Source organism: Panthera leo, chromosome B3 (assembly GCF_018350215.1).
Source record: "Panthera leo isolate Ple1 chromosome B3, P.leo_Ple1_pat1.1, whole genome shotgun sequence".
Lineage (NCBI taxonomy): Eukaryota > Metazoa > Chordata > Mammalia > Carnivora > Felidae > Panthera > Panthera leo.
The window spans coordinates 141,268,481-141,292,224 of NC_056684.1; the positions used below are offsets into that span (position 1 = coordinate 141,268,481).

At 56.9% G+C, this 23,744-nt stretch overlaps 1 protein-coding gene across 1 annotated transcript in view; it reads left to right on the forward strand.

The window, feature by feature from the left end:
* LOC122221441 (cholesterol 24-hydroxylase) overlaps window positions 1-17,109 on the forward strand; it is a 32,471-nt gene extending 15,362 nt beyond the window's left edge. The window contains exons 6-15 of the mRNA XM_042940705.1: window positions 4,582-4,720; window positions 5,406-5,516; window positions 6,370-6,520; window positions 6,704-6,766; window positions 8,718-8,790; window positions 11,750-11,834; window positions 12,277-12,387; window positions 15,650-15,738; window positions 16,532-16,598; window positions 16,778-17,109. Of these exons, the coding sequence (XP_042796639.1) occupies window positions 4,582-4,720; window positions 5,406-5,516; window positions 6,370-6,520; window positions 6,704-6,766; window positions 8,718-8,790; window positions 11,750-11,834; window positions 12,277-12,387; window positions 15,650-15,738; window positions 16,532-16,598; window positions 16,778-16,945 (1,057 nt within the window). The 3' untranslated portion in view covers window positions 16,946-17,109. The remainder of the gene's footprint in view (window positions 1-4,581; window positions 4,721-5,405; window positions 5,517-6,369; window positions 6,521-6,703; window positions 6,767-8,717; window positions 8,791-11,749; window positions 11,835-12,276; window positions 12,388-15,649; window positions 15,739-16,531; window positions 16,599-16,777) is intronic.
* The last annotated feature ends 6,635 nt before the right edge of the window (window positions 17,110-23,744 follow it).

Genomic DNA, 23,744 nt, shown 5'->3' on the forward strand with positions numbered 1-23,744 from the left:
AGATCTGGCTTTTATAACATATATTTTACCTACTTATCCACAAAATGGAACAACCATCACCACAGTCAAATTTAGAACATGTTCATCACCCCAAAAAGCAGGCACTCCCCATTTCCCCTCAATGGGCTCAGCCCTGGGCAACCATTAATTTATTTGTCATTTCTATGGATTTTCGTATTCCAGACATTTCTTGTAAATGGACTCATACGACATTTCTTTTGTGTCTGGCTTCTCTCACTCAGAGAGAAGGTTTTCAAGGTTCATCTATGCTAAAGCCTCTTTCAGAACTTCACTTTTTAAATTGCCAAATGAAATTCCATTGTATGGACATACCACATTTTGCTTCTCTATTCATCAGTTGGTAGACATTTGCGTGTTTCCAATCTTGGCTGTTTCAAATAATGCTGCCATGAACATTTGTGTACAAGCTTTTGTGTAGATGTATGTTTTCACTTCTCTTGAGTGTGTACATACCTAGGGATGGGATTGCCAGGTCATAGGGGAACTCTGTGCTTAACATTTTGAGGAAGGTTATCTTTTAGTTGGATATAATTTCAAATTTACAGAAAAATTTCCAGAACAGTCTAAGCTACTTCTGTATATCTTTTACCCAGGTTTGCTTATTGTTTATTGTTTAAATCACCATTTGTTTTATCATTTCTTCTGGATGTGCATATATAAACATATTTATCATTCTTCGTGTGTGTGTGTATATTTACATTTTTTTAATATAGTGTACTTTTAAAACCATTTGAGAGCAAGTTAGAGACATTGTGATCCCTTCCCTTAAATACTTATTTCCTAAAAACGTGGATATTATTTTGGATGTCAGTTATCAAAATGAGGAGATTTAACATTAATCCAATACAGTTATCTAATCTATAATCCGCATTCGAGTCTTGTCATTGTCCTTGTCATTATAGCTATTTTTTTCCTTGTCTGAGGTCCAACCCCGGATCACAGGTTACACTTAGTTCCCACATCTCATAAGCCTCCTTTGTTCTGGAACAGATCTTTGTCTTTCCCTGACTTCCCTGATTTTAAGATTACAGGCCAGTTTTGTAGAACGTCCATCAATTTTGTGTGTCTCAGGTTATGCCTTTTTGGCAGGAATGGCACAGAACTGGTGTTGTGTCCTCAGGGCATCATATTTGGAGACCTGCATTGTTGACCTGCCTCATTGCAGGAGATGTTAACTTCACTCACTTGTCAGACACAGCGTCCTCCAGGTTTTTCCACCATTAAGTTACTAGTTAGTGCATAATCTGTGGTTGACTATATCTGACTATATATACATAATCACGTAGACTTTCATCACAACCTTCCTGGCCTCCCTACCTCCTCCAATGCATCCACCTCACCACCCCTGGGGAGATCTCGCTAAAATTCACATCACTTTCCTATCTTGAAGCCTTCAAAGGCTCCCTATCACATGAAAGATGGAGGTCAGATTTCACCCACCCCCAGTCTGGCCTCCAGACCCCTCCAGCCTTTGTACCCTCTTTCCTCCATCTTTTGGGACATCTGGGCTCTTTCTGGCATCTCTGCCTATGTCCTTGCCTTTCTCTCTGCCTTGTGTGCTCCCCTGCAAAATTCCTGTGACTCCTTTGATACCCAGCTAAGATGTCACTGTTAGGGAGCCATGGTCCCTGATCCTCTGAGGCTGAGTTTATGCCTCCAGCATGGCTCCTGTCACACCCACTGCAATGATTCTCATTCAGCCCACCTTCGCCACCAGACTGGGCAGAAGGCAGAAGACGCACCCTGTCTCTGGACTCCTGCGCTCAGCACAGCACCTGGCCCTTTGTGAGCTCTACGGGAAGTCCATAGCGTGAATGAAAATATGAATGAAATAATGAATTGGGATAGTCTTGTCCTCACTGGAAAGTTGCCAGGAGTGAGAATGAGGAGGAACAGACTAGAAAGAGGCCTTCAATTAATACATTCTTGTGCCAAGAGCCAGGGTTACAAGAGCCAGCCAAGGTGATATAGCTGCTGCCCGCAGGAAGCTTTGAGGCTATAGATTCTAACCAGCTGACTTCCTGCAGTGGTCATGACATTAATACCAGCATCTCTGTCTTGGTGAACCATCCCCAGCACGTAGGACTTGATATTCGAACAGCACTTTGTGTTATATTAAGAGCTTTCATAGGCGTTTTTATTTAAAAATTTTTAAATTGTGTTAAGATACACATACCGTCTGGCTCATTTTTATGTGCACAGTCCATGGCGTTAAGTATGTTCACGCTGTTGGGCTGATGTCACCACACATTTTTATTTGTGTCTCACAATAAGGTAATCATCTAAGAGATGGCTGTTTTATTAGAAAGGCAATGTTCACAAAGTTGTATGAAGAAGCTCTGGGAGCCCGCTTGGTCGTGTTTGTGAACGTGGTAGAGTATAGAACCCTGTGGTGAGTGTCCTCTCCAGCCAGTATCTACGCAGAACATCATCATATACTCTTAATAAAATCATGACCATAAATTGCCAGTTTCTGCTTTTCTAGATTACTACTTTTGCTGGAAGACCTTGGTCTCAACCATTTCAATAAAAACAAAACAGGACAAACAAAACAAGGGGGTTGGGATTTTACCATACTGCAAACGGCCCAACATTTTATATCTGTCACGTCCTCAAGAGATTCAGTGTTAGTGTGACAGTCAGCCATGCGCCACCCACACAGTCAACCTTTTAAAAAAAGACAACCACAAATAATCTCACGTATAAATATATACTTGCAAAACCCTGTAAGTGTCCTGGAGAAGTCGACTAGCTACGGATGCACGTATAGGGGCTACTTGAGGCTTTAAGAGACATTTTCCTGGGAAAGTGGCTTTCGAGTATCCATCTGGAGAGCGGGCAGGTGTGCGAGTAGTAACAGGGCCTAGGGATGGAGGGTGGGAGGACAGAGACTCCCAGCAGAGGGGACAGCACGTGCAAAGGCCCTGAGGTGGGAAGGAACGTTGTGCTGCGGAGGCACTAAAAGGCCATGGTAACAGGAGACAGAGCTGCAGGTGGCCATCAACGTGACAAACTCCCTCTGTGTCCACGTAAGGATGTTCCCCACACTGTTCAGAGTGACAGGTGCTTTGGAGTGTTTTCGGTTGGCAAGGGACTGGAGCAGAGTGGTGCCTTCAGTAGAGGCCGCCGAGGGTGAACCCTGCAGGTGGCTGGGTGGGGGCTGGGCAGCAGTGAGCAAGGATGCTGGGGCCCCACGGAGCGGGGAGCCAGGGCAGGACCGGTGGACGGGCAATGAAGAGCGATTTTCTTTCCTGATTAAAAATTCCCCTTCCTCCCATTTTCTCTAAGAACCTCTTATTTGGAACCCATTTCAAATTTCTGAATAAGTTTCAAGAATAAGAATAGGACAAAGAGGGGCGTCTGGGTGGCTCCGTCAGTTAAGCATCTGACTCTTGGTTTTGGCTCAGATTATGATCTCGCGGTTCGTGAGATCGAGTCCCGTGTGGGGGCTCTGCGCTGACAGCACGGAGCCTGCTTGGGATTCTCTCTCTGCCCCTCCCCTGCTCAAGCTCGTGCTCTCTGTCTCAAAATAAATAAATAAACTTAAAAACAATTAAAAAAATACGGGGCGCATGGGGGGCTCAGTCGGTTGGGCGTCCAACTTCGGCTCAGGTCATGATCTCGCGGTCCGTGAGTTCGAGCCCCGCGTCGGGCTCTGTGCTGACAGCTCAGAGCCTGGAGCCTGCTTCAGATTCTGTGTCTCCCTCTCTCTCTGACCCTCCCCCGTTCATGCTCTGTCTCTCTCTGTCTCAAAAGTGAATAAACGTTAAAAAAAAATTAAAAAAAAAAAAAGAAAGAATAAGAAAAAGAACACCCCCTACCCTTTACCCAGATTGGTAACATCAAAAATCACTTCTGATTACAAAAGCAGCAGGTTTCCTTAGTAAAAGTTCAGAAACACGTAATGCACCAAGAAACAACCTCCCTTCTCTCCCTTCCTCGGGGTCACCATCTCTTGTGAGTTTGGAGCGTGTCCTTCCATACTTCTCCTTAGGCTCTGTGTTCGGGCGACGAGCCGGGGTAGCTGTCCCCGGGCCAGGAGTGCTGTGGGTAGGGAGTTCTGGGTCCGAGGACTCATTTCCACGCAGAGTTGGGGGCTGTGATTGCTCAGGGACAGGGAATGAAATGGGAAAGCAGGCTGCAGGTGGCGACCGGGACAGGGCAGGTGAGGAGAGTGGGCGGTGCAAGCAGAGGGGTCCACGGCTGGGACCCCAGTGAGCCCGTCCTGAGCTGCAGGGGGCGCCCAGAGGCCTCTCTTCCCTTCCCGCCCTGTGTCGCCTGGAGTCAGTCCCTCCACTGCCACGATCACTGGAGGTCAGAGTTGAGGGGCCCCGTGGCAAACGACCCGTGGAACCATCCAGGCAAAGGCAAAGGGACAGCGTTCGTCCTGAGGGGGATGGCGAAGCCCCAGGGCTTGGTTTGATGACTGCAACCCCAACCTGGGAGCCAGGCCTCAAGGGACGGCCACCTCCACTCTGCCCACTGGTCCCCCCACGTAGAGGGGCCGCGGGATGACCGGACTGGTCCTGGAGGCCCCTGACAGCTGTGCTGTTTCCCCAGCTCCCTGGTCAGCTTGATGGAAACGTTCAACGAGAAGGCAGAGCAGCTGGTGGAGATTCTGGAGGCCAAGGCGGATGGGCAGACCCCGGTGTCCATGCAGGACATGCTGACCTGCACCACCATGGACATCCTGGCCAAGGTGACCGGAGCACGGCGGGCCCCGGGAGGGGGCGGTGCCACCCGGGGCCCACCACTGCTCCTCCCTCTGTCTTCCCTTTCCTTGCGCTCGCCCTCCCGCCTGCTCCCCCAGCATCGGCCCCTTCTCTGGGTGGGGAGCCCCCTGTCTCCTCGAACATTCGAGACCACAGCAACGAATGCACTCTCTAGACACCGGACGCCGAAAGGTGTGGCGACCGGCCTGTGTCTGGTCAGTGGCAGGAGCAGGTTTGGGTCTCAGGGCTGCCTGGCTCCCGGCTCGAAGCCTACCTCCCCCTCCGCGCCTGCCCTGGGTCTGGCTTGGCTCTGCACCTGGCAGGCTCAGCGGTGGCCCAGGGACCCCCAGCACGGTTAGGCAGCCCCGGCGGCTGGAGTGCAGGCACAGTGAGTCATTGTCGCTCTACAGCTCACTGGGAAGCTGGGTGCAGAGGGGCCACCAAGGAAGGCTGCATTTCAGGGCAAATGCATTTTGTCGTGGAAGGAAGCCAAGGGTGGTGGGGTGGCTACTGTGTGCTCGTAGTCGTCACTGCATCCCACGGGGTTGGAGTCATCGTGGGTCAGGGCCCATGCTGCCTGGGTCTCTAGCTGAACGGCCCCAGGCTCCGTGCTGGGTCTTCCAGTCTTCCCACCCCCCCCCAGGGATGACCTCAGCCCCCTCTCTCCCCCAGGCAGCTTTTGGGATGGAGACAGGCATGCTGCTGGGCGCCCAGAAGCCTCTGTCCCGGAAGGTGAAACTGATCCTGGAGGGCATCACTGCATCTCGAAACACTCTGGCGAAGGTAACATCTCCACACCCCCTCCGAGGACCAGCCACCATAGCTCTGTGCTAATTTGCCAGAGCACCTCCTCCAGGGACCTTTTTCCAGAACGGGTTTGGAGTTCCGGTGTGACCCAAGTGACTTCCGCATCAGTTAGGATCTGCGTAGATCGCCGCAAGGAGAGACTCAAACTCAAGGTGGTTTGAGTAAATCAGGAGTCCGTCTTTCTCTCACGTAAAATGACCCTGAGGCAGGCAATCCAGGACGGCTGCGATAGCGCCACAATGTCAGATGTTTGTGGAATTTTCTAGCTTTCTGTTCCACTGTCCCCAGCACATCACCTCATTGTTATAAGATGGCTGCGGCAGCTCCAGCCATCACTTCCTTGTTCCCGGCATGAAGGAGGGAGGAGGGGGAAAGGTGGTACTCGAATGGATTCCCAGACAGATGCCCAGGGCCCTTTCCTGTTCCCTGGGACTTCAGCCTCTGAGCTTGGAGCCCTCTGATGCCACCCCATCTTTTTCAGCAGTTGATTCCCTCTGGCCGTGGCTTCCTCCTTCCATGCGGTCCTAGCCACCTGCCCCGTTCAGGGGTCCCTTCTTACTTTCCGGTGCGATGTGGATCTTTCAAGGCATCTTTCCCATCCCATCTAGGGATTTGGAGCAGGAAGGGGAAGTTGATGCTTAGGCCCAGCCTGCCACCTTGGTCTAGTCTCCTTGGCTGCTTTATCTTTTCTAGAATTTTCTCACAATCTTCCCACCTCCCAGCTTGCCAGTGCTGCGGTGGGTCTCTAAAGTCATTTCGGAGCTGGGGGAGCGGGAGAGGGAGACGCGCGTGCTCGGTTGGCGCCCTGAGCGGGAGCTCTCTCGTTCAGTTCATGCCAGGGAAGTGGAAGAAACTCCGAGAGATCCGGGAAAGCGTTCGCTTCCTGCGCCAGGTTGGCAAGGACTGGGTCCAGCGCCGCCGGGAGGCCCTGAAGCGGGGGGAGGACGTCCCCGCCGACATCCTCACACAGATCCTCAAAGGTTCGAGGGCGCCCGCAGGGGCCTTGGGAGGGCCGGGCATCAGGGTGCCACCCGTCAGGGTGACTGATCACCCCTGACTCCAGGTCTGGCTTCTGGGGAGAAGGGCATTTGGTTCTCTGCTGAGCTATGGGGAAAGGGGCCGAGGGGTGTCAGTGTCACCCTGACACCCTCCTTGTCTTCCAGCTGAAGAGGGGGCCCAGGACGATGAGATCCTGCTGGACAACTTCGTCACCTTCTTCATTGCTGGTTGGTAGCTCCAGTGGCGGCCGGGGGCTCGGGGCTTTGCAGAAACGGTGGGAACCAGGCATCCCCTAAACTCTGACTCTGGGAGAGTTCTCGGGCTGTCTGAGCAGCAAAGTTCTGCCGCAGAATGGAGGGGCTGGGATAGAGGAACAGAAGGCCTCTCTCTGCTCGAGGAGGTCCAGGAGGCCCCCTCGGCGGCCGCTGACCTGGCAACGCAGGTGGCAACTGTGACGGGTCGTGACACTGCCTTTTGGGGCTCAGGAGAGGTTGACCGTGTGCACTCAAGGCTCCATCCCGCTCAGAATTTGTGGGGCAGAGGCCTTTGTTAGACCAGCGCAAAAAGACACCCCAAGCAACTTCATTCCTTTGCTCGTGAGCTATTTCTTGAGCATCTTTCTTTATCTAGAAAACTCCTCCTTCGGCGATCGCTTGAGTGCCTCCTCCTCCGGGAAGCCCTCAGTGATTGCCCAACTGCATCGGGCTCCCAGTTCGGAGCTCTGCATGGTGCCCAGAGCTCTTCTCTGCCCCCAGGACTCACAGGGTTACTCCACGGACTTATCTGTGGCGATTCTAGAAGGTTCACTTTCCTCACCGGGTTGCATGCTCGGTGTAAGCCAGGGGTTATGCCCCGCTCCCTGTGTGTTCGCGGGGTCCAGTGCAGCACGGATGCGTACAGAGCGGATGAAATGAGTGAACAAATGCACGAACGCTGGGCACAAAAGACAGAGGCGGGCGGACAAGACGAGGGACAGTTCATGGTCTGAGGGTGGAGGTGGACAGACAGAATGAATTGGGGATTTTGCTGGCCAGTGGATTTTCGGAGGTGGGTGCATGCACCCCTGCAAGATGAAAGAGGAGGAAGGCTGTCCTGAGCGGGGATTGGGGGTGGAAGAGGGCCCTCCCAGTGTGGAGCACTGTGTGCACAGATACCCCGGGAGCCCCAGAGCGATGTCCGAGTTGGAGCAGGACTTCAGGGCACTGTTCCCTGCACTTGGCAAAATGCTTGCTGAACGGACAATGGCTGGCCTCATCCTGCAAGCCAGGAACCCAGGTGTTCCTCCTGGGATGTGGCTTCTCCACAGGCCGGCTCTGTGGCCTGGACCTCAGTTTCCTCATCTCTAAAATGGGGGCCTGGAAGGTGCTCCCCAGACTTCCCTCCAGCGCTCCAATGAGGGTTTAATGATCTCCCTCTAACCTCCCGGCCCACCCCCGCACCTTGCATCCAGACACCGTGGGGAGCAGTGCGGGACGGCAGGCAGCCTCACTTCCCAGCACCCACTTACTGAAAGGTGTAGGCCCTGCTCTCGAGCCCAGGAGGCCCCGGGCCCCTTGGCTGGCGGTGGGTGCCACCTGGTAAAACCACCTACCCCTTCAGAGGAAATGCACGAAACTCAGGTGGTCCCCTCCCGGGCCAGCCGGGGGGCTTGGACTTGACCGGATGCTGCCAGAACTCAGGAGTGGCCTTCCCGCTCCTGCACACCCCCTGCCCTCTCAGGGGAAGCCACCCACTGCTCTATTCCTCGAAGCTACAAGCACAACCTCTCCAGGCCTCAAGGGTGGCGCCCACCGCCTGGGGACAACAGCGGCCGTGGGCTGGACTTGAGCCCCAGGTCCTATCCTGTGGCTAAGAGACTCGACTCTCAGCCTCAGTTTTGTCTTCTACAAAATGGGATGAATACCCCTCCAGGCCAGGCAAAGCTCAAGGATGGTTGAAGGAAGGAGTGTGAAATCCGGATGCGTGCGGGCAAATGCTGTTTATTGGACGACACTGGCTGGCACAGGGGACGTGGACGGGGGCAGCCTGTCTCCTTCATCTCTGTATACCCGGCTCAGCTGCAGGGCGCAGAAGTGAGGGTCTGAACTGCCACCACGGGCTCAGGGGCTCAGAGGCGGGTGGGCTGGGCCAGCAGCAGCCCCGCAGTCCCGTGTGGAGCCCCACTCTCCTTTCCCGCAGGCCACGAGACCTCTGCCAATCATCTGGCATTCACGGTGATGGAGCTGTCTCGCCAGCCTGAGATCTTGGCAAGGTATGGAGCGGGGAAGCTAGGGGGGGTGGGGATAGTGACTCCCCCTGAAGCTGGTGAAGGGATTGTCTTGATGTCTTATTCCTGGAAGACAACCTGCTCCGGCCCCCCACGGCCGAGCCTCCTCCGATGTGTCCTGCTTCTCTTCACCCCAGGCCCTTTGCACATGCCAGTCCCTCTTCCGGATGCTCCTCTCCCTGCTTTTCTCCTGGAGAACTCTGTCCACCCCCGCAGAAGCCTTCTCATGCCCCTAAAGTAGCCATTCTGCGTTTTCCCCTCCCAGGCTCCTCCCAGCTCATGAATGCATTTCCTCCTGGGACCATTTGCTTGGAGTCTATTTCGGTCATGAAGCTAGACGCGAGGGACCGTGGTTCTTTTTCCCTCCCCATGCTGCGTTCAGCGCCTGGCTGGCACTGAGGACCCAGCAGAAGTCCAACTAAGTGCTGTAGGAGGGCTTGTCCTCAGCTGGCGAGACAGAGGAGGGGTGCCCGGGAAATGGCATTTGAGCTGGGCCACTGGTTTCCTTGAATACAAACAGTGAAAGCACTCGGAAAGCCCCAACAGGCGTGGGGGTGGGAGCTCGGGATGGGGGGCAAGCCTTGATTACAGTTCTTAATCAGCAGCGTACAAGGGCGGAGGTGAACGGTCGCTTCAGAATATAAAATAGTTGATTGGGGATTTAAATAGATATATTACAGTAAGGTGGTCATTACCAAAGTTTGGAAAAAGCCGAAAAGTTGAAATAATAGTAATAATAATGTAGTAATAATTCCACCACAGGGCCCCACCCCCGGGAGGCAGTTCATGATCAACCACTGAATTTCACTGTATTTTATCACATCGCCTCTTCTCCCAGCCCACTCTTTTTTTTATATTGTCGACACACACACACACACAAAACTTGCCATTTTAAAATTTTTTTTTTTTAACGTTTATTTATTTTTGAGACAGAGACAGAGCATGAACGGGGGAGGGTCAGAGAGAGAGAGACACAGAATCCGAAACAGGTTCCAGGCTCTGAGCTGTCAGCACAGAGCCTGATGTGGGGCTCGAACTCACGGACCGCGAGATCATGACCTGCGCCGAAGTCGGACGCTCAACCGACTGAGCCACCCAGGTGCCCCACAAAACTTGTCATTTTGACCATTTTTTAAAAACATTTTTGCCTGACGACCCCAATAATTTTTTGTAAGGTCATGTGTCCCCTCACCTTTTATCTTATTTTTTAACAAAGTTTATTGATTTATTTTGAGAGAGAGAGGGAGAGAAAGAGAGAGGGAGGAGCAGAGAGAAGGAGAGAGAATCTCAAGTAGGTTCCGCACGGTCAGCACAGAGCCCGACGCGGCCTCCATCTGACGGTTCGTGAGATCATGACGTGAGCCGAAATCGAGAGTCAGACGCTGAACCGACTGCGTCACCCAGGCGCCCCTATTCTGATCATTTAAGAAATTATTTTTAATGTTTGTTTATTTTTGAAAGAGACTGCAAGTAGGAAGGGGCAGAGAGAGAGGGAGACAGATCCGAAGCAGGCTCCAGGCCGCGAGCTGTCCGCACGGAGCCCGACGCGGGGCTCGAACTCACGGACCGTGAGATCACGACCTGAGCCGAAGTCGGACGCTGAACCGACTGAGCCACCCAGGCATCTCTCTTCTGGCCATTTTTATTTTTTTTATTTAAAAAAAATTTTTTTTAACGTTTATTTATTTTTGAGACAGAGAGAGACAGAGCATGAACGGGGGAGGGTCAGAGAGAGAGGGAGACACAGAATCTGAAACAGGCTCCAGGCTCCGAGCGGTCAGCACAGAGCCCGACGAGGGGCTCGAACTCACGGACCGTGAGATCATGACCTGAGCCGAAATCGAGAGTCAGACGCTGAACCGACTGAGCCACCCAGGTGGCCCTCTTCTAGCCATTTTTAAGCGCACAGTTCGGTGGTGTCATGCACCTTCACGCTGCTCTGCAGTCATCGCCACCCCCATCCCAGAACCTCCCATCACTGCCAACTGAAACTGTCCCCGTGAAACACCAGCCCCCCCACCCCTGGGGACACCCCCCACCCCCCACCATACTCCTCTCTGTCCGGATTTAACTCCTCGAGGGACCTCATATAATTGGAATCATTCGGTAATTGACCTTTCCGTCTGGCTTGTGTCACTTAGCGTAATGTCTCGAAGGTTCATCCAGCAGGTGTCAGAACTTCCTTCCTTTTTAAGGCTGCATAGCGGTCCGTCGTCCGGATGCCCCACGTTTTGTTCCCCGACGCGGCTGTTGAGGGTCGCTCGGGTGGCTTCCACCCTTTGACTCCTGTGAATAACGCTGCCATGAACTTGGGTGTGCTAGTATCTGCGAGAGCCTACTTTCGCTGTGGGGGCGTATAGACCTCCAGAGAAATTGCTGGAGCGCATGGTAATTCCCCATTTCGGTTTCTGCACACCGTTTTACATTGCCACCGTGGGGACACGAGGGCGATGCTTTCTGCACATCCTTGCCAACACCTGTGGCTTTCTGCCTCTGCATTACAGCCTTCCGAACGGGCGTGAGGTGGTCCGAATCCACTCTCAGGCCTGCGTCCGAGCCTCACCGCGCACATCTTAAGGCTCACTCAGCCGGCGTCCCCGCGAGGCTCATTCTGTTTCCGGCTGTTGGCTGCCGTGAACCAGGCTGCGGTGCAAAGACCTTGTTCTGTGCATTTATTGCCTGCGGCCGGTTCCGAGCGGCGAACAGGGAAGGGGGGAGACTGTAAGGCCCTGGAACAGAATTCCCAACTGCTTGGGCATCTTGCTTTGGACGTGATGGTTTCTGGATGTCTTCAACGATGAAGCAGGGGGGCCGTGGGAGGAGGGTTGGCGGGGGAGGGGAGCTCCGGGCCGCTCTCTTCGCGCTTCCTTCCCTTCCTCCTTCTAAAGACTAATAGGGGGCAGTCGCTCCTTGGGGACGAGCTTGTCTTTGTCTGACCCGACAGGCTGCAGGCCGAGGTGGACGAGGTCATCGGTTCTAAGAGGCACCTTGACTGTGACGACCTGGGGAGGCTGCAGTATCTGTCCCAGGTGTGGGGGCAGGAGAGAAGCTTCTGGGCACGTGTGGGTGGTTCGTCAAGCCAGGCCTGCTGCCCCCCTGAACCATTTCCCGTGGGTGTTCTCTAACTTCACCGCCCGTGAGAACGTCCCTGGGGACTGAAAATCAGTCCCGTGAGCACCTGCCCCAGACCGATGACATCAGAGTCGCTGGGGCGGGACCGGGCTCTGGTGCTGTAGTTCGGCCAGAGCCCGGAACCTCCTTCTCCTTTGGGGCCTCAGTTCCTCCTTCCGCGACAGCAGGTGTTGGACAAGAACATGAGGCTAACTTTGCAGGGGGTCTGGGACCCAGTCCTGGACGTGGGTGCGCAGTCAGCACTGCGAGCGGGAGACGAGGGTGGGTCTGGGGCACGCCGCCGGCACGTTCTGTGGGGTCTCTGACGTCTCTCCTCGTCTCCCCACGTGGCTTCTGTAGGTTCTCAAAGAGTCGCTGAGGCTGTACCCGCCAGCGTGGGGCACCTTTCGCCTGCTGGAGGAGGAGACCTTGATCGACGGGGTCCGAGTCCCCGGCAACACCCCGCTCCTGGTGCGTACGGGCCCTCTCTGCCCTCCCCCGGGGTGGCCAAGCCTTGAGGTCGGGACATCCGTGGCCCCGTTGTCGCCACTGGGGTCTGTCATGAGCTTCACCGTAACCGCGTGAGGACTTTCTTCCTTTTCACCCTATCCAGTGTGAGGTTACAGCAGACGATTCTGGAAGGGAGGCGCCCTGTGTACATCTAAGGGTGCTGAGGCTCAGAGAGGTTGGGTCACTTTCCTGAGGTCACACAGCCGGCAGGCAGTGCCCCGTTTCACAGCTGACCCCTCTCCCGCCTCCCCCCACGGAGGTTGACTATTCTCCCCCACCTCTCCTTTTTTGCCGTTTACACACTCACTCATTTGTTCCCTCATCAGGTGTCCCTTCATGCACCATGACCTCTCAGAAACCCACCCCCAAACTAGAACTCTGTCACTGTCCTGCTTCTCCGGAAGCAACCACTGTCCTGAATTTTGTGCTTACTAACCTCTCGCCTTTCCGTGTGTGTGTGTGTGTGTGTGGACATGTGTCCATCCACACGATAATATGTCCTGGGATTGCTTTGGGACGGCGGGCCCTCACTTCTCTGCCGTGTGTAGACTGCCACCCCGTTATCCATTCTGGGTCAGCAAGCATCTCTGGGGGCTGCCCGATTCCCTGCTCTCCCGGGCACCACGGCTGCCACTCCTGCCCGTGTGGCAGACGCACTGTGCACACGGGGGCGGGAGGGCTGTGTTGTGGGGCATCTCAACGTTCGACTCGGTAAACCAGCACCAAAGTGTTTTCCAGAACACTCATGCCAACCCAGACGCCCACTAGCTCTGTTCCTTATCCTCCCCGACGCCGACTGTGGTCCGGCTTCTTGGTTTTGCCAATCAAATAAGTGCAAGGAAGGTGTTTCCCTGTGGTCTTGATTTGCAGTTTCCTGGTTACTAGTGAGGCTTGCGGTGCTGTTATCTCAACGCTGTGCAGAGCTCTCTGTAAAAGTTCATTTAAACAAATTTTTTTAATGTTTATCTATTTCTGAGAGAGACAGTGCAAGTGGGGGAGGGGCAGAGAAAGAGAGAGGGAGACATAGAATCCAAAGCAGGCTCCAGGCTCCAAGCTGTCAGCACGGAGCCTGATGCGGGGCTCAAACTCATGAATCATGAGATCGTGACCTGAGCCGAAGTCGGACGCTTAACCGGCTGAGTCTCCCCGGTGCCCCCCTCTCTGTAAAAACTCATATATTAATCCTTTGTCAGGTATGCGTGTTGCAAATGTCATCTTTAGACTTGTGGCCTCTCTTTGTTAAAGTGTTTTTCATGATCCAAAGTTCTTAATTTTTCAGGGGTCTGTTCTCTTGTTTTGTCTTAGGGAACCCCGCCCCCACTCCATCATGAGCTCAGCATAGTCACTTACATCGTCTTCTGGCAACATCACATGTTTCTTTTTCAAGTTAAGTCCCTATCTACGTGGAACTGAATTTGTGTATAGCGTGAGGTAGGGATCTGTATTCGTTTTCTGGGGTTGCTATTACAAAGCACCACAGAAGGGGGCGCTTCGCACTGGAAATGTACTGTCTCACAGTCCTGGAGGCTGGGAGTCCAAGATCAAGGTGTCTGCAAGACTGATTTCTCCTGAGGCCCCTCTCCTTGGCTTGTAGATGGCCGTCTTCTTGCTTGTCCTCACAGGGTATCTCCTCTGTGCGTGTCTGTGTCCTAATCTCCTCTTCTCATAAGGACACCAGTCATCCTGGAGTAGGGTCCACCCCAATGACTTCATTATAACTTGCCACTTTTTTATTTTTTTAAAAATTAAAAAAAAAAAATTTTTTTGAGAGAGAGAGACACACACACAGAGAATCTGAAGCAGACTCCAGGCTCTGAGCTGTCAGCACAGAGCCAGCCACAGGGCTCGACCTCATGAAACATGAGATCATGACCTGAACTGAAGTTGGATGCTTAACCCACTGAGCCTTCCAGGTGCCCCAATTGTCGCTTTAAAGAGACTATCTCCAAATAGTCACATTCTATGGCTAAGACTTTAAGATAAGGATTTTAGGGGGACAAAATTCACCCTTCCCCAGGACCTGATTTTTACTTTTACAGAGGAAAACAACATGTTCTGGTTCTATCTATTTGGGCAGCCCTCTCCCCCCTCGAAGCCCTGGCTTTCCCAGGGCTCGGCCACGCCTTCTCCAGCGTGTATCAAAGCTTCATGATATGTGGGTCTTTATTCTGTGTATCTGCTCTTTTTTTTTTTTCTAACACCCCAGCACCAATACCACCTGCCTGAATGACCCAGGTGGTGGTTTAGAATGCCTTTCTATCTGGCTGAGCAGGCAGGTGGCCATGTGGGCCTTGAGTGGGCAGATCCCAGCTCCAATTCCACCCCGCTCTGGCAGGCTGGGTCACCTCTGGGCCTCAGTGCCCTCCTCATAAGCTGGGGTGATGATACCTGAGTCACAGTTTACTGGGATGACTTGAAGAACAATGGTCATCACATGTCTGGTAAATATCCCTGGCACACAGTAGGTGCCCTTTGCTGACCTCGGACACCTCTGCACCTTATCATGCTCCCACGGTTCCGGGCCCTCCCTCTGCTCTGGCTGCCCTGTACTCTCAGCCCAGAGAACCAGCGGCAGAGTGGGCTCAGGGAACTCTTTGGTGCAGGAGTAATGAGACCAGGGTCGGCACCCAGGACACCAGTTATAGGGGGCACGTATGGCCCACAGAGGCCAGGGGCACAGAACACTGCCCTCAGTCGGGAGGCAACTTGGTGTGTATCATAAGGCCAGTGGGGCCTACAGCTCCTTTCCCTCCCCCCTCTTCCCCCCCCCCCCAACCCCGCCGCAGAAACAACCTTGTGCTGAAAAGGAACTTTGAATGACAGCTTTTAGAGATCTTGAGGAAGATGCTCTCGAAGCAGACCTGAGTTTGAATCTGTTTTGCCACTTACTTGCCCAGTGACTTCAGGCAAGCCACGAACCTCTCTCTGAGCCTCAGCTTTCCCATCTGTAAAATAGGGATAACTGTAGGCCCCCGGTAGCACGGGACCAAGCATAGGATGAGGTACACACCCAGCTGGTCCTTGTTGGCACACTGGGCTGTCCCTTCCCTTGTCTTGGACACTTGCCAGGAGCCAGTGGAGTCCCACACTGGCCCAGATGGGTGGGTGGAGTAGAGGGGGGCCACTCTGCTCCTGGTCGCCCCATTGGGTGACCACAGTGGATCAGGGAGGTGTGAGGGTGCCTATCCTTGGAACCAGAGACAAGCAGTTCCTCCCCCTGCAGTTCAGCACCTACGTCATGGGGCGTATGGACACATACTTTGAGGACCCACTGACTTTCAACCCCGATCGCTTCAGCCCCAAAGCACCGAAGTAAGTCCCTCTTCAAGCTGTGTGCGAGTGGAGGCCTGGTGGGAGAAGGATGGTCCCAGTGACCTGCGGGCTGGACTGCCTATGACCCCTGAGCCCACATGGCCTTCCAGATCACTGTGAGGAAGTTGCCATCCCCACTCCGCCCCCTTTTGTGGGGAGGAAATCACAGCTCAGAGAGGTAAGGTAACTTGCCCAAAGATGCACAGCCAGTAGCTGCAGAGCTGGGGTTTGAGCCCAGCTCAGACTGGTTTTAACACCCAGACTTATAACCAGTCCCTTATATTGGGAAGCTCTGGGACTCGGGCCAGGGGCTGCACCTCCCCCTGCCTTGATGGTCCTGAGAAATGGGAACACTGATGGCTCCCCCTGAAGGCTGCTTTGGGGGCAAATGCCTTAAACTACAGTGGGATGTGGGGGGGGGGGAGCCACGCCCCAGGGACCGACCACCTGCATCCAGACCTAGCCTCTGCCCAGAACTGGACGTGTGACGGCCGAGTATAGAAGTGGCAGAGAAGCCGGGGGGGGGGGGGGGGGGGGGGGTGCTTTGGCTCTCCGAGCGTCAGTCCCTCCAGCTGTGAACTGGGGATAATAACAGCCCCTTCTGGAAAGCGCCAGAGGAGGATAAAATGACAAAATGCTGACGCAGAGCTCGACAGAGCCAGCCCTGGATGTGTTCAGTGGGTGCAAAATCCAATCGTGGCCCCAAGCCATGCATCCGCAAGGGATGGGTTTGTCACCCAGCGGGGCAGGACTGTCACGGGGCCGCCTCCTCCTGACAGCCCTCTCCCCGCAGGCCGAGGTTCACCTACTTCCCCTTCTCTCTGGGCCCCCGCTCCTGCATCGGACAGCAGTTTGCTCAGGTAGGAGGCCAGGGCTGGGTGGGGTCTCACCCTGGGGCCAGGAGGCCTGGCAGAGCCGGGCTCGGGGACCCGGGGGCGGGGCGCCCGCCGGGGTGAGGGAGGGCCGGGCCAGCCGGGGCCCCGCCCACCGGCTGCCTTCCGGCCGCGTGCCTCCCGCCCCTCCCCACCTCTGCACGCAGATGGAGGTGAAGGTGGTCATGGCCAAGCTGCTGCAGAGGCTCGAGTTCCGGCTGGTGCCTGGACAGCGATACGGGCTGCAGGAGCAGGCCACGCTCAAGCCGCTCGACCCTGTGCTGTGCACTCTGCGGCCCCGGGGCTGGCAGCCCGCACCCCCGCCACCCTGCTGAGCGGGCCTGGGGTGGATGGGACTCCTCTGGCAAGGGCCGCACCCACACTCCTCTGCAACCCCGCTGCCATCCACCCTGTTCTCCTGTCCCCTTCCTCAGGGGCACCCTCCACGCTGGCTCCCAGCGGGCCCCCCTGCCAATCACCACCTGCTTTCCTCCTCCCCCCTCCCCCTCCCCCTTAAGCTCCCCGTCCAGTGCTAACTCCACGCCCTTCCTGGACCGCCCCCCCCTCCCCCCGCCCCGAACCTAACTCCCAGCTGCGCCCCAGATGTGCTATCTCTTACCCCCACCTCCCTGCACAGGCCACTCCCCCTGCCACACACCCTAACTCTTGCTCAGTTCCTAAAACCCTCTTCAGGTGTCACCTCTTCCAGGAAGCCCTCCCTGCCGCCCCCGGCGGGGCCAGGGGCCTCTCCTCTGTGCTCCCTTGGTCACCTGTGCTACCTCTAACACCACACTGACCACACTGTATTGTGAGTGTCCTTTGATGTGACCAGCTGCCCTGCCAGGCTGTGAGTGCCTCGTGGGCCAGGTCTGTGTATGATTCGTCTCCGAGCCGCCCTGGCCTGGCACAGAGCTGATGCTCAAATAAATATGTGTTGACTGCATGAATGAATGGCCGGACCCGGCCAGAGCACTCTGGCCTCAGTTTGCTCATCTGTAAAATGAGACCAATATCGAGACTGGTCTAAGGGCTAGTGCAGCTCCGGAAGCTTCCCTTGAAGGTGCCCAGATGGTGCTGTCTTGGGAGAAGGCTGCCCAGGTTACCAGGAGGGCTCTATGTTAGTAGAAGCCAGTTCCCTGTGTTATGTGCAAGGCCACGTTCCTGGGTGCGGTGTGAGGTTGGGATTACTGACGGGGTTTTGAGAGCTCGATCTGACAGGGTCAGGGCCCTGGGGCCCATGTGGTCTAGTCTACTCCCAACAAAGGTGCTGGGGCCCCCAGAGGGTCTCACACAGGCCAGAGCCCCCGGGACCTCTCTTGGGGACCGCTTGGTGGACCTGAGCGCCTGGACGCCCGGCCTCACCCCTGCTGGCTTCCTCTGCACCTTCTGGCACAATGCTTCCCCTCCTGACCTGGTCGGAGGAGGCCTGTGGGCCCAGCACCAGGAGGTGAGACTGGAACCCCGACAGTGGTAGGTGGGTGAAGGTGACCTTCGTTCCTCCCCCGGGGCCTAGAGGTGGCCAAGGGCAATAGGTACTGGGCTAGCCATGTCCTCTGGGCCCATCCAAGGAAAAGGACCCCCTGAGTTTCTCCCTCAGTACTTGGGAGCCTGTCTTCCTGCAGAGAAAACAACACACCTATGCCCACTGCCTGGGGTAAATGCCCTGCAAAGTTCCGCTCTCCATAGCAGGAGGGGAATGGAATGGAGTTGGGCCAGCCCTCGCTTTGCCTCAGCTCCTCCTCAGTCCTTGAGCAGTCTGGAGCTGAGGGGTCTTCCGATTTAGCAGAAGAGGAAGCTGAGGCTCAGGGGAGGAAGTGACAGGCTCAGGGAGGTGGGGATACTGAGCCCGTTCCTCTCCCCAGCCCAGGTGGGTCAAGGGAACTGGCGTCTGCAGTCTGTCCTGAGCCTCTGGGCAGAGCGCCCAGCCTCCAGGATGCCTCTGTGGCCGCAGGTTCCTTGTAGAGTGAGAGTCCCGCTCCCCTAGTTCTCTGCCCAAACCGAGCACTGGGCGGGGGGCCTCGATCGAACTACACTCCCACCCTCCCTCCCCTTTCCAGTCCCATGTCTGGGCGGGGGAGGGGGCTCAGAATGTCCCGTGGCTCTCAGAACCCATGTGCCTGGGCTCTGCCTCCAGCTGTGTGGCCAGACCCGCCCCTTGACGGTCTCTACCCAGCTCCCTCCCACGGCCCCCCAAATGCCGCTGTTTCCTCTTGCCTCGTCCCTGGGCCTTCAGCCTTGTACTGCTCCCAGGGACCTGCCCTGCCTGGACCACTACCCCCCACCCTCTGCAGCTTCTCTTTGAGGCTCACCAGCCCCCTCTGGAGCTCTCCAACAGCCCCACAGCAGCCCCACAGCCCCTAGGCACCCCCACCAGCCCCCCAGTCTCCACCAGCACCCCCTACTCCATGCCCTGAGCTTTCCGCCATGGCTGGGCCTGGCCCCCACAGGACAGAACCTCCTCCGCTGTCCATCTAAAAGGCCCACAGGCTACCAAGGCTTAGCATTCCAGGGGCGTGACCTGGCATTGCCTGGAGGGGTCTGGAGGGGTCAGCTCCCTCTGGAAACTTCCAGCTGCCTTTACCATCATCTGACTTAGCAGCTACTTATCCACTGCTGAGCCTGAGTCTTCACATCGTCATTTCTTCAAATCCTCTTGAGTATGGCCCATTTCACAGATGAGAAAGTCAAGGTCACGACACACAGCAGGGCCATAGTGGAGTCAGGACTCAAACCTGACTTCCACCTGCTCAACAAGCCCTGTCACCAAAGGCCTGGGCTGTCCTCTGAGCACTGGAAACCCAGGGTGGGAGGCCTGAGGTGAGTGGGAAGAGCCTGGACCACCCCCCCCCCCCCCCCGCCCCGGCCCTGCTCTGCTGTCGTTGCCTGTGGGTTAGTGCGCCCATCCTGACCTTCCCGAGCCACTTCCTCCTCCATAAAATGGGCTTTTCATGAGAGAGAAGGTGGCTCTCAGGCCTGGCTGCCTAGATGAGTCACTTGGGCCAGCTGGATCTGCCTATGGGTTGGGACCCTGAAACTTCTCTTACGTCCCCTGGAAGACTCCAGTGTGCACAGGGATGGTGTCAACCCTGGGACTCAGGCAAGATGGATCGAATTGGAACCAAGCCCCCTGCAGCCAGACCTCCTGGGGTCAGGTCCTACCTGACCTGTCACTGTTTGGGGGGGTGGGGCTTGGGCCTCAATTTCCCCATCTGTAAGGAAGGACGGATGATAGGACCCACATCCTAAGATTGATGGGAGAATTAAGAGCATTCTGTATAGGTCGTACTTAGCATAGAGCCTGTCGCGACAGTGTTGCAGACCCGCCAGTAGTAATTGTCACTGGCGTCGGAATCTTTATGGCGGTAACCTCTAGGGAAGGAAGGGCTTTCCTGGGAGGCCAGGCAGTGCAGTTCCCAGAAGGGCCACACGGTGGCGCCCCGGCGCAGCGCTCCGGCCGGCGCGCCTGCGGGTGGCCGAGTGGGCGGTGCCTGCCCTCCCGGTCCCGCGGGGGAACCCGAGGACCGGAGGGGGCGGGGCCGCGGCGAGGCAAGCCCGGCCTCCTGGGGGCGGGGTCGGGCCGGGAGGGCGCAAACCCCGGCGGGCCCAGGCGCGGGTGGTTCGGAGCGTCCTCTGAGCCTTCGGGTGGAGGGGGGCAGGTGGGCGTCGCCATCCCCGTGTCACAGGTGGGGCCACCGAGGCTCGGCGAGGCACGACAGCCGGGCGGGGGGGACGTTAGGGGGACTATCCCGCAGTGCCGCGATCGCTGGGTGGTTCCCCCTCACCTCTCCTGGCGGTGGGCTGGGTCCGGCGGTGGGACGCTGGCCGTCCGGAGGGGGCAGCTTTGGCAAGAAAAGCCCAGTGGCGGGGAAGCGCACTAGGAGGACGGGCAGGGGTGCAGGGGGCTGCCTCCCGCCTGGGAGGGCTGGGGGATGCCTCCTGACCCCTCAGGGCTGAGCTGCTGTAACACTGAACACTCTCTTGGCTGAACCGAAGCCACCTCAAGTGTCCTCTGCCCCAGGGCCCTGGAGGCTGGTGATGAGGGGTCCTCGGGGTGGCTTGTGGCCCAGCCTTCGCTGGGGGTCGGCCTTGGGAGCCTCGCGAACTTGGGCTGGGGGTGAGAAGCTGTCCCAACTGTGGGAGGTGGGAGGTTTTCTTCTCTGCTCTGCACCTGAGGACAGGAGTCTGGCCCTGGAGTCACCTAGTGACCCTGCTGGGCCTCAGGGGCATCCGACGTGAGTGGGCGGAGGGCCACAATTAGCCACCCACCTGGGCAGGTTAATCGGGTGTGGTGTCCTTTATACTGGTCCAGGGTTTGGTAGGTCCAGCCCCGGTGGACCCCAGAAACAGTGTATGTGTGTATTTCCTGGGTGATCAGCGACAGGGAGGATGGCCACCTGGAGGGGGACCTCAGGGCAGGGGCAAGAGAGGGCTCAAGCCGTCGGCTCTTCCCACATTTCAGCCCCTCTGAGGGGATGTTGTTTTCCTCTGGGGCAAGAATCCTGCATCCTAAACAGGCTTCCTGATGAGCCTGTGATGCAAAGGCGGTTCTCACCCCCCTGGGGTGGATGACCTAAATCCACATGTCTGCCCAGACCTCACCCCTGGGCTCCAGACAGCCTTGGGCATCTCTGTCTGCAAGTCTATAAATAGCCCTAGGGGGAGGGGGCAGACACTAGGGGTATTTCTGGCAAGTGGGGGGAGACTTACTACTGGAGGGCCATTTCTCTGAATCAGGCCTGGGGTGGGTACAGATGGAGTGAAGGCCCTTCCTTGGCCTGGAGCTTTGGAAACATTTGTGCCTCCCAGAACACGTCCCCCTTGAACTTCCTCCTTGCTTAGGGAACGCTGTGGTCACCCTCCGGATGTTGCCTACCTTGGGTAGTTCTTGCCAGCGGGCCAGACCGAGGGCCAGTGAGGAAGAGTGGTCACCACCAGCGGGAGGCAGCCTGAGTAGCTGGGGGCAAGTCTGCAGGTCCCTGAGGGGGCACCCCAGAACCCCCTGCCTTAGGCAAGGCTCTACAGCAGCCCCCACACTGCCATGCCCAAGTCCCAGGCCTACCCCGGAAGAGGATCCATGCGCCTCAAGACAGGCCAGGAGGGGCGTGGGGGGCACTGGGGCCTTCCGTGCAGGAGCCTGGCCCCCAAGGTGGGATGTGGAGGGTCCCTGGGTCAGTGCTGGACAGGCAAGGGCAAAGGACGAGCCTCCCCTCCCTGCTCCCTCTCTCTGGGCCCAGCTTCTCTGCCGGTCTCAGTTTTGGGGGGCAGCGGGGGACGACGACAGCAACTCTGGTGGGGCTCTTCTAACCCCAGCCCACGGGGAGAGCCCTTATCTAAGCCCCTTGCATGGCCTGGGACCCCAGGTGAGGAGGAGTCCAAGGTATTAGCCACAATGACACTGATGATGCCACCAGCTCACCACTGAGCGCCCAGTGCAGTCGGCCCTGAGCCCACTGTAACCCCGGCCCCAAGAGGTGGGACCTCACTCTCCCTGGGGGCCTCCCCCCTGCTGTGAGCCCTGGAGCCTGAGGAGGAGGCCAGGGCATCCCCGGCAGCCCCACGCCTCACCCCGAGTGACAGTGGCTCCTCGACCTCCACCCAGAAGTGAGGGTGTTGCTCAAAGGACCCAGGGGCTGCCCACGCCCTCACCCTAGGGACACCCAGTGCGTCTGGACGGGCCCCTGAGCTTCTCTCCTGGCTGGGAGGCTGGGAGGCTTATCCAAGGCCTCCCAGGTGGCCTTCAGCTTAGGGGGCCTGGGCGGGGTGGGAGCCCCTGGGTGTGGGAAAGCAGCTCCCAGAGATGCACGGGAGTGGTACACACGGGTGCCCACTTGTGTCTCTCCCTCCATCCATCTCTGTGTTTCTGTGGTCTCTCTGTCACCGTGTATCTGTCTCTCCCGTGTGGGTCTCTGTCCACGTCTGTGTGTCTCAGGCTACATGTATTGGGGGCTGTGGGCTGTGTCCTGAGCTGTAAGGAAGTGTCTGTTTTAACCTCAGGCAGCGGACAGGCCTGGGAAGTATCGTGAGGCCCGTTGGTGCCAGGCCCTTGCAGCACAGCACAGCCTCGTCCTTCCCACGACCCCTGGGAGGCTAGATGGCCTGCCCAAGGTCACAGGCCCAGGAGGTGTGGTCCACCCAGTGTGGACATCCGCTGTCCTTCCTCGGGTCGTAGCCACCAAAGTCCCAGGGGAAGCTCCTTGTTCAAAAGTTTCCTCCCAGGACGCCTGGGGGGCTCAGTCGGCTGAGCCACCGACTTCGGCTCAGGTCATGATCTCACAGTCCGTGGGTTCGAGCCCCGCGCTGGGCTCTGTGCTGACAGCTCGGAGCCTGGGGCCTGCTTCAGATTCTGTGTCTCCTCTGCCCTTCCCCTGCTCATGCTCTGTCTCTCTCTTTCAAAAATAAATAAACATTAGAAAAAAACTTTCCTGCCTCTGTTATGGGGGGGACCCAAGGCCCAGGAAGACCGGGTCTCCAGCAGGGAGGAGTTACCGGGGCTCCTGAGACCTAGCTGGTATCTGTGCAAATGGGGAGTGAACAGGTGCCAGCGGGCGGGGCGTGGGCCTCCTCCCTGGCCCCACCAGGCTGGGGGGCCGCTCCTGCCTTTGGTGGGGACGGCCCTGAAGCTCCTTTCCTGGGGCACCCTCCTTTCAGCAGCAGAGATGGCTGGCTGTGCAGTGTGGGGGCAGGTGGGGCGGGGGTGTAAGGCAGGGCCTGAAAGGGGCCCCGCTCAGAGCTGGCCCCACTGATGCACAATAAATGTGCACCCCTTTTGCCCTGTTCCCCTTGAAGCAACCTGCACCCCTGCAGACTTCAGAGGCCCCATGAGCAGCCCGCCTGCACCTCTCACCGGATCGCCCACCACTGTGCCTTCCCACAGCTCCCCGACCACTTTGCCAGCCCTGTTTTCTGCGCTGCACCTGACCCGCCTCCTGCCTGGGCTGCCGGCTCACCCTCCAGGCGTCTGTCTGCATGACACTGCTCAGAGAGGTCCCCCTTGACCCTCGTGCTTGCCCTGGCCACCCTGGCCGCCTTTCCTGCACTCCCCCGCCCTCCTTGAACCTGTGCTCACATCTCGCTCAGGCAGTTGAACAAAGAGACAGACACTTGCTGTGAGCCCCAGGGGCCGGCCAGCACCAT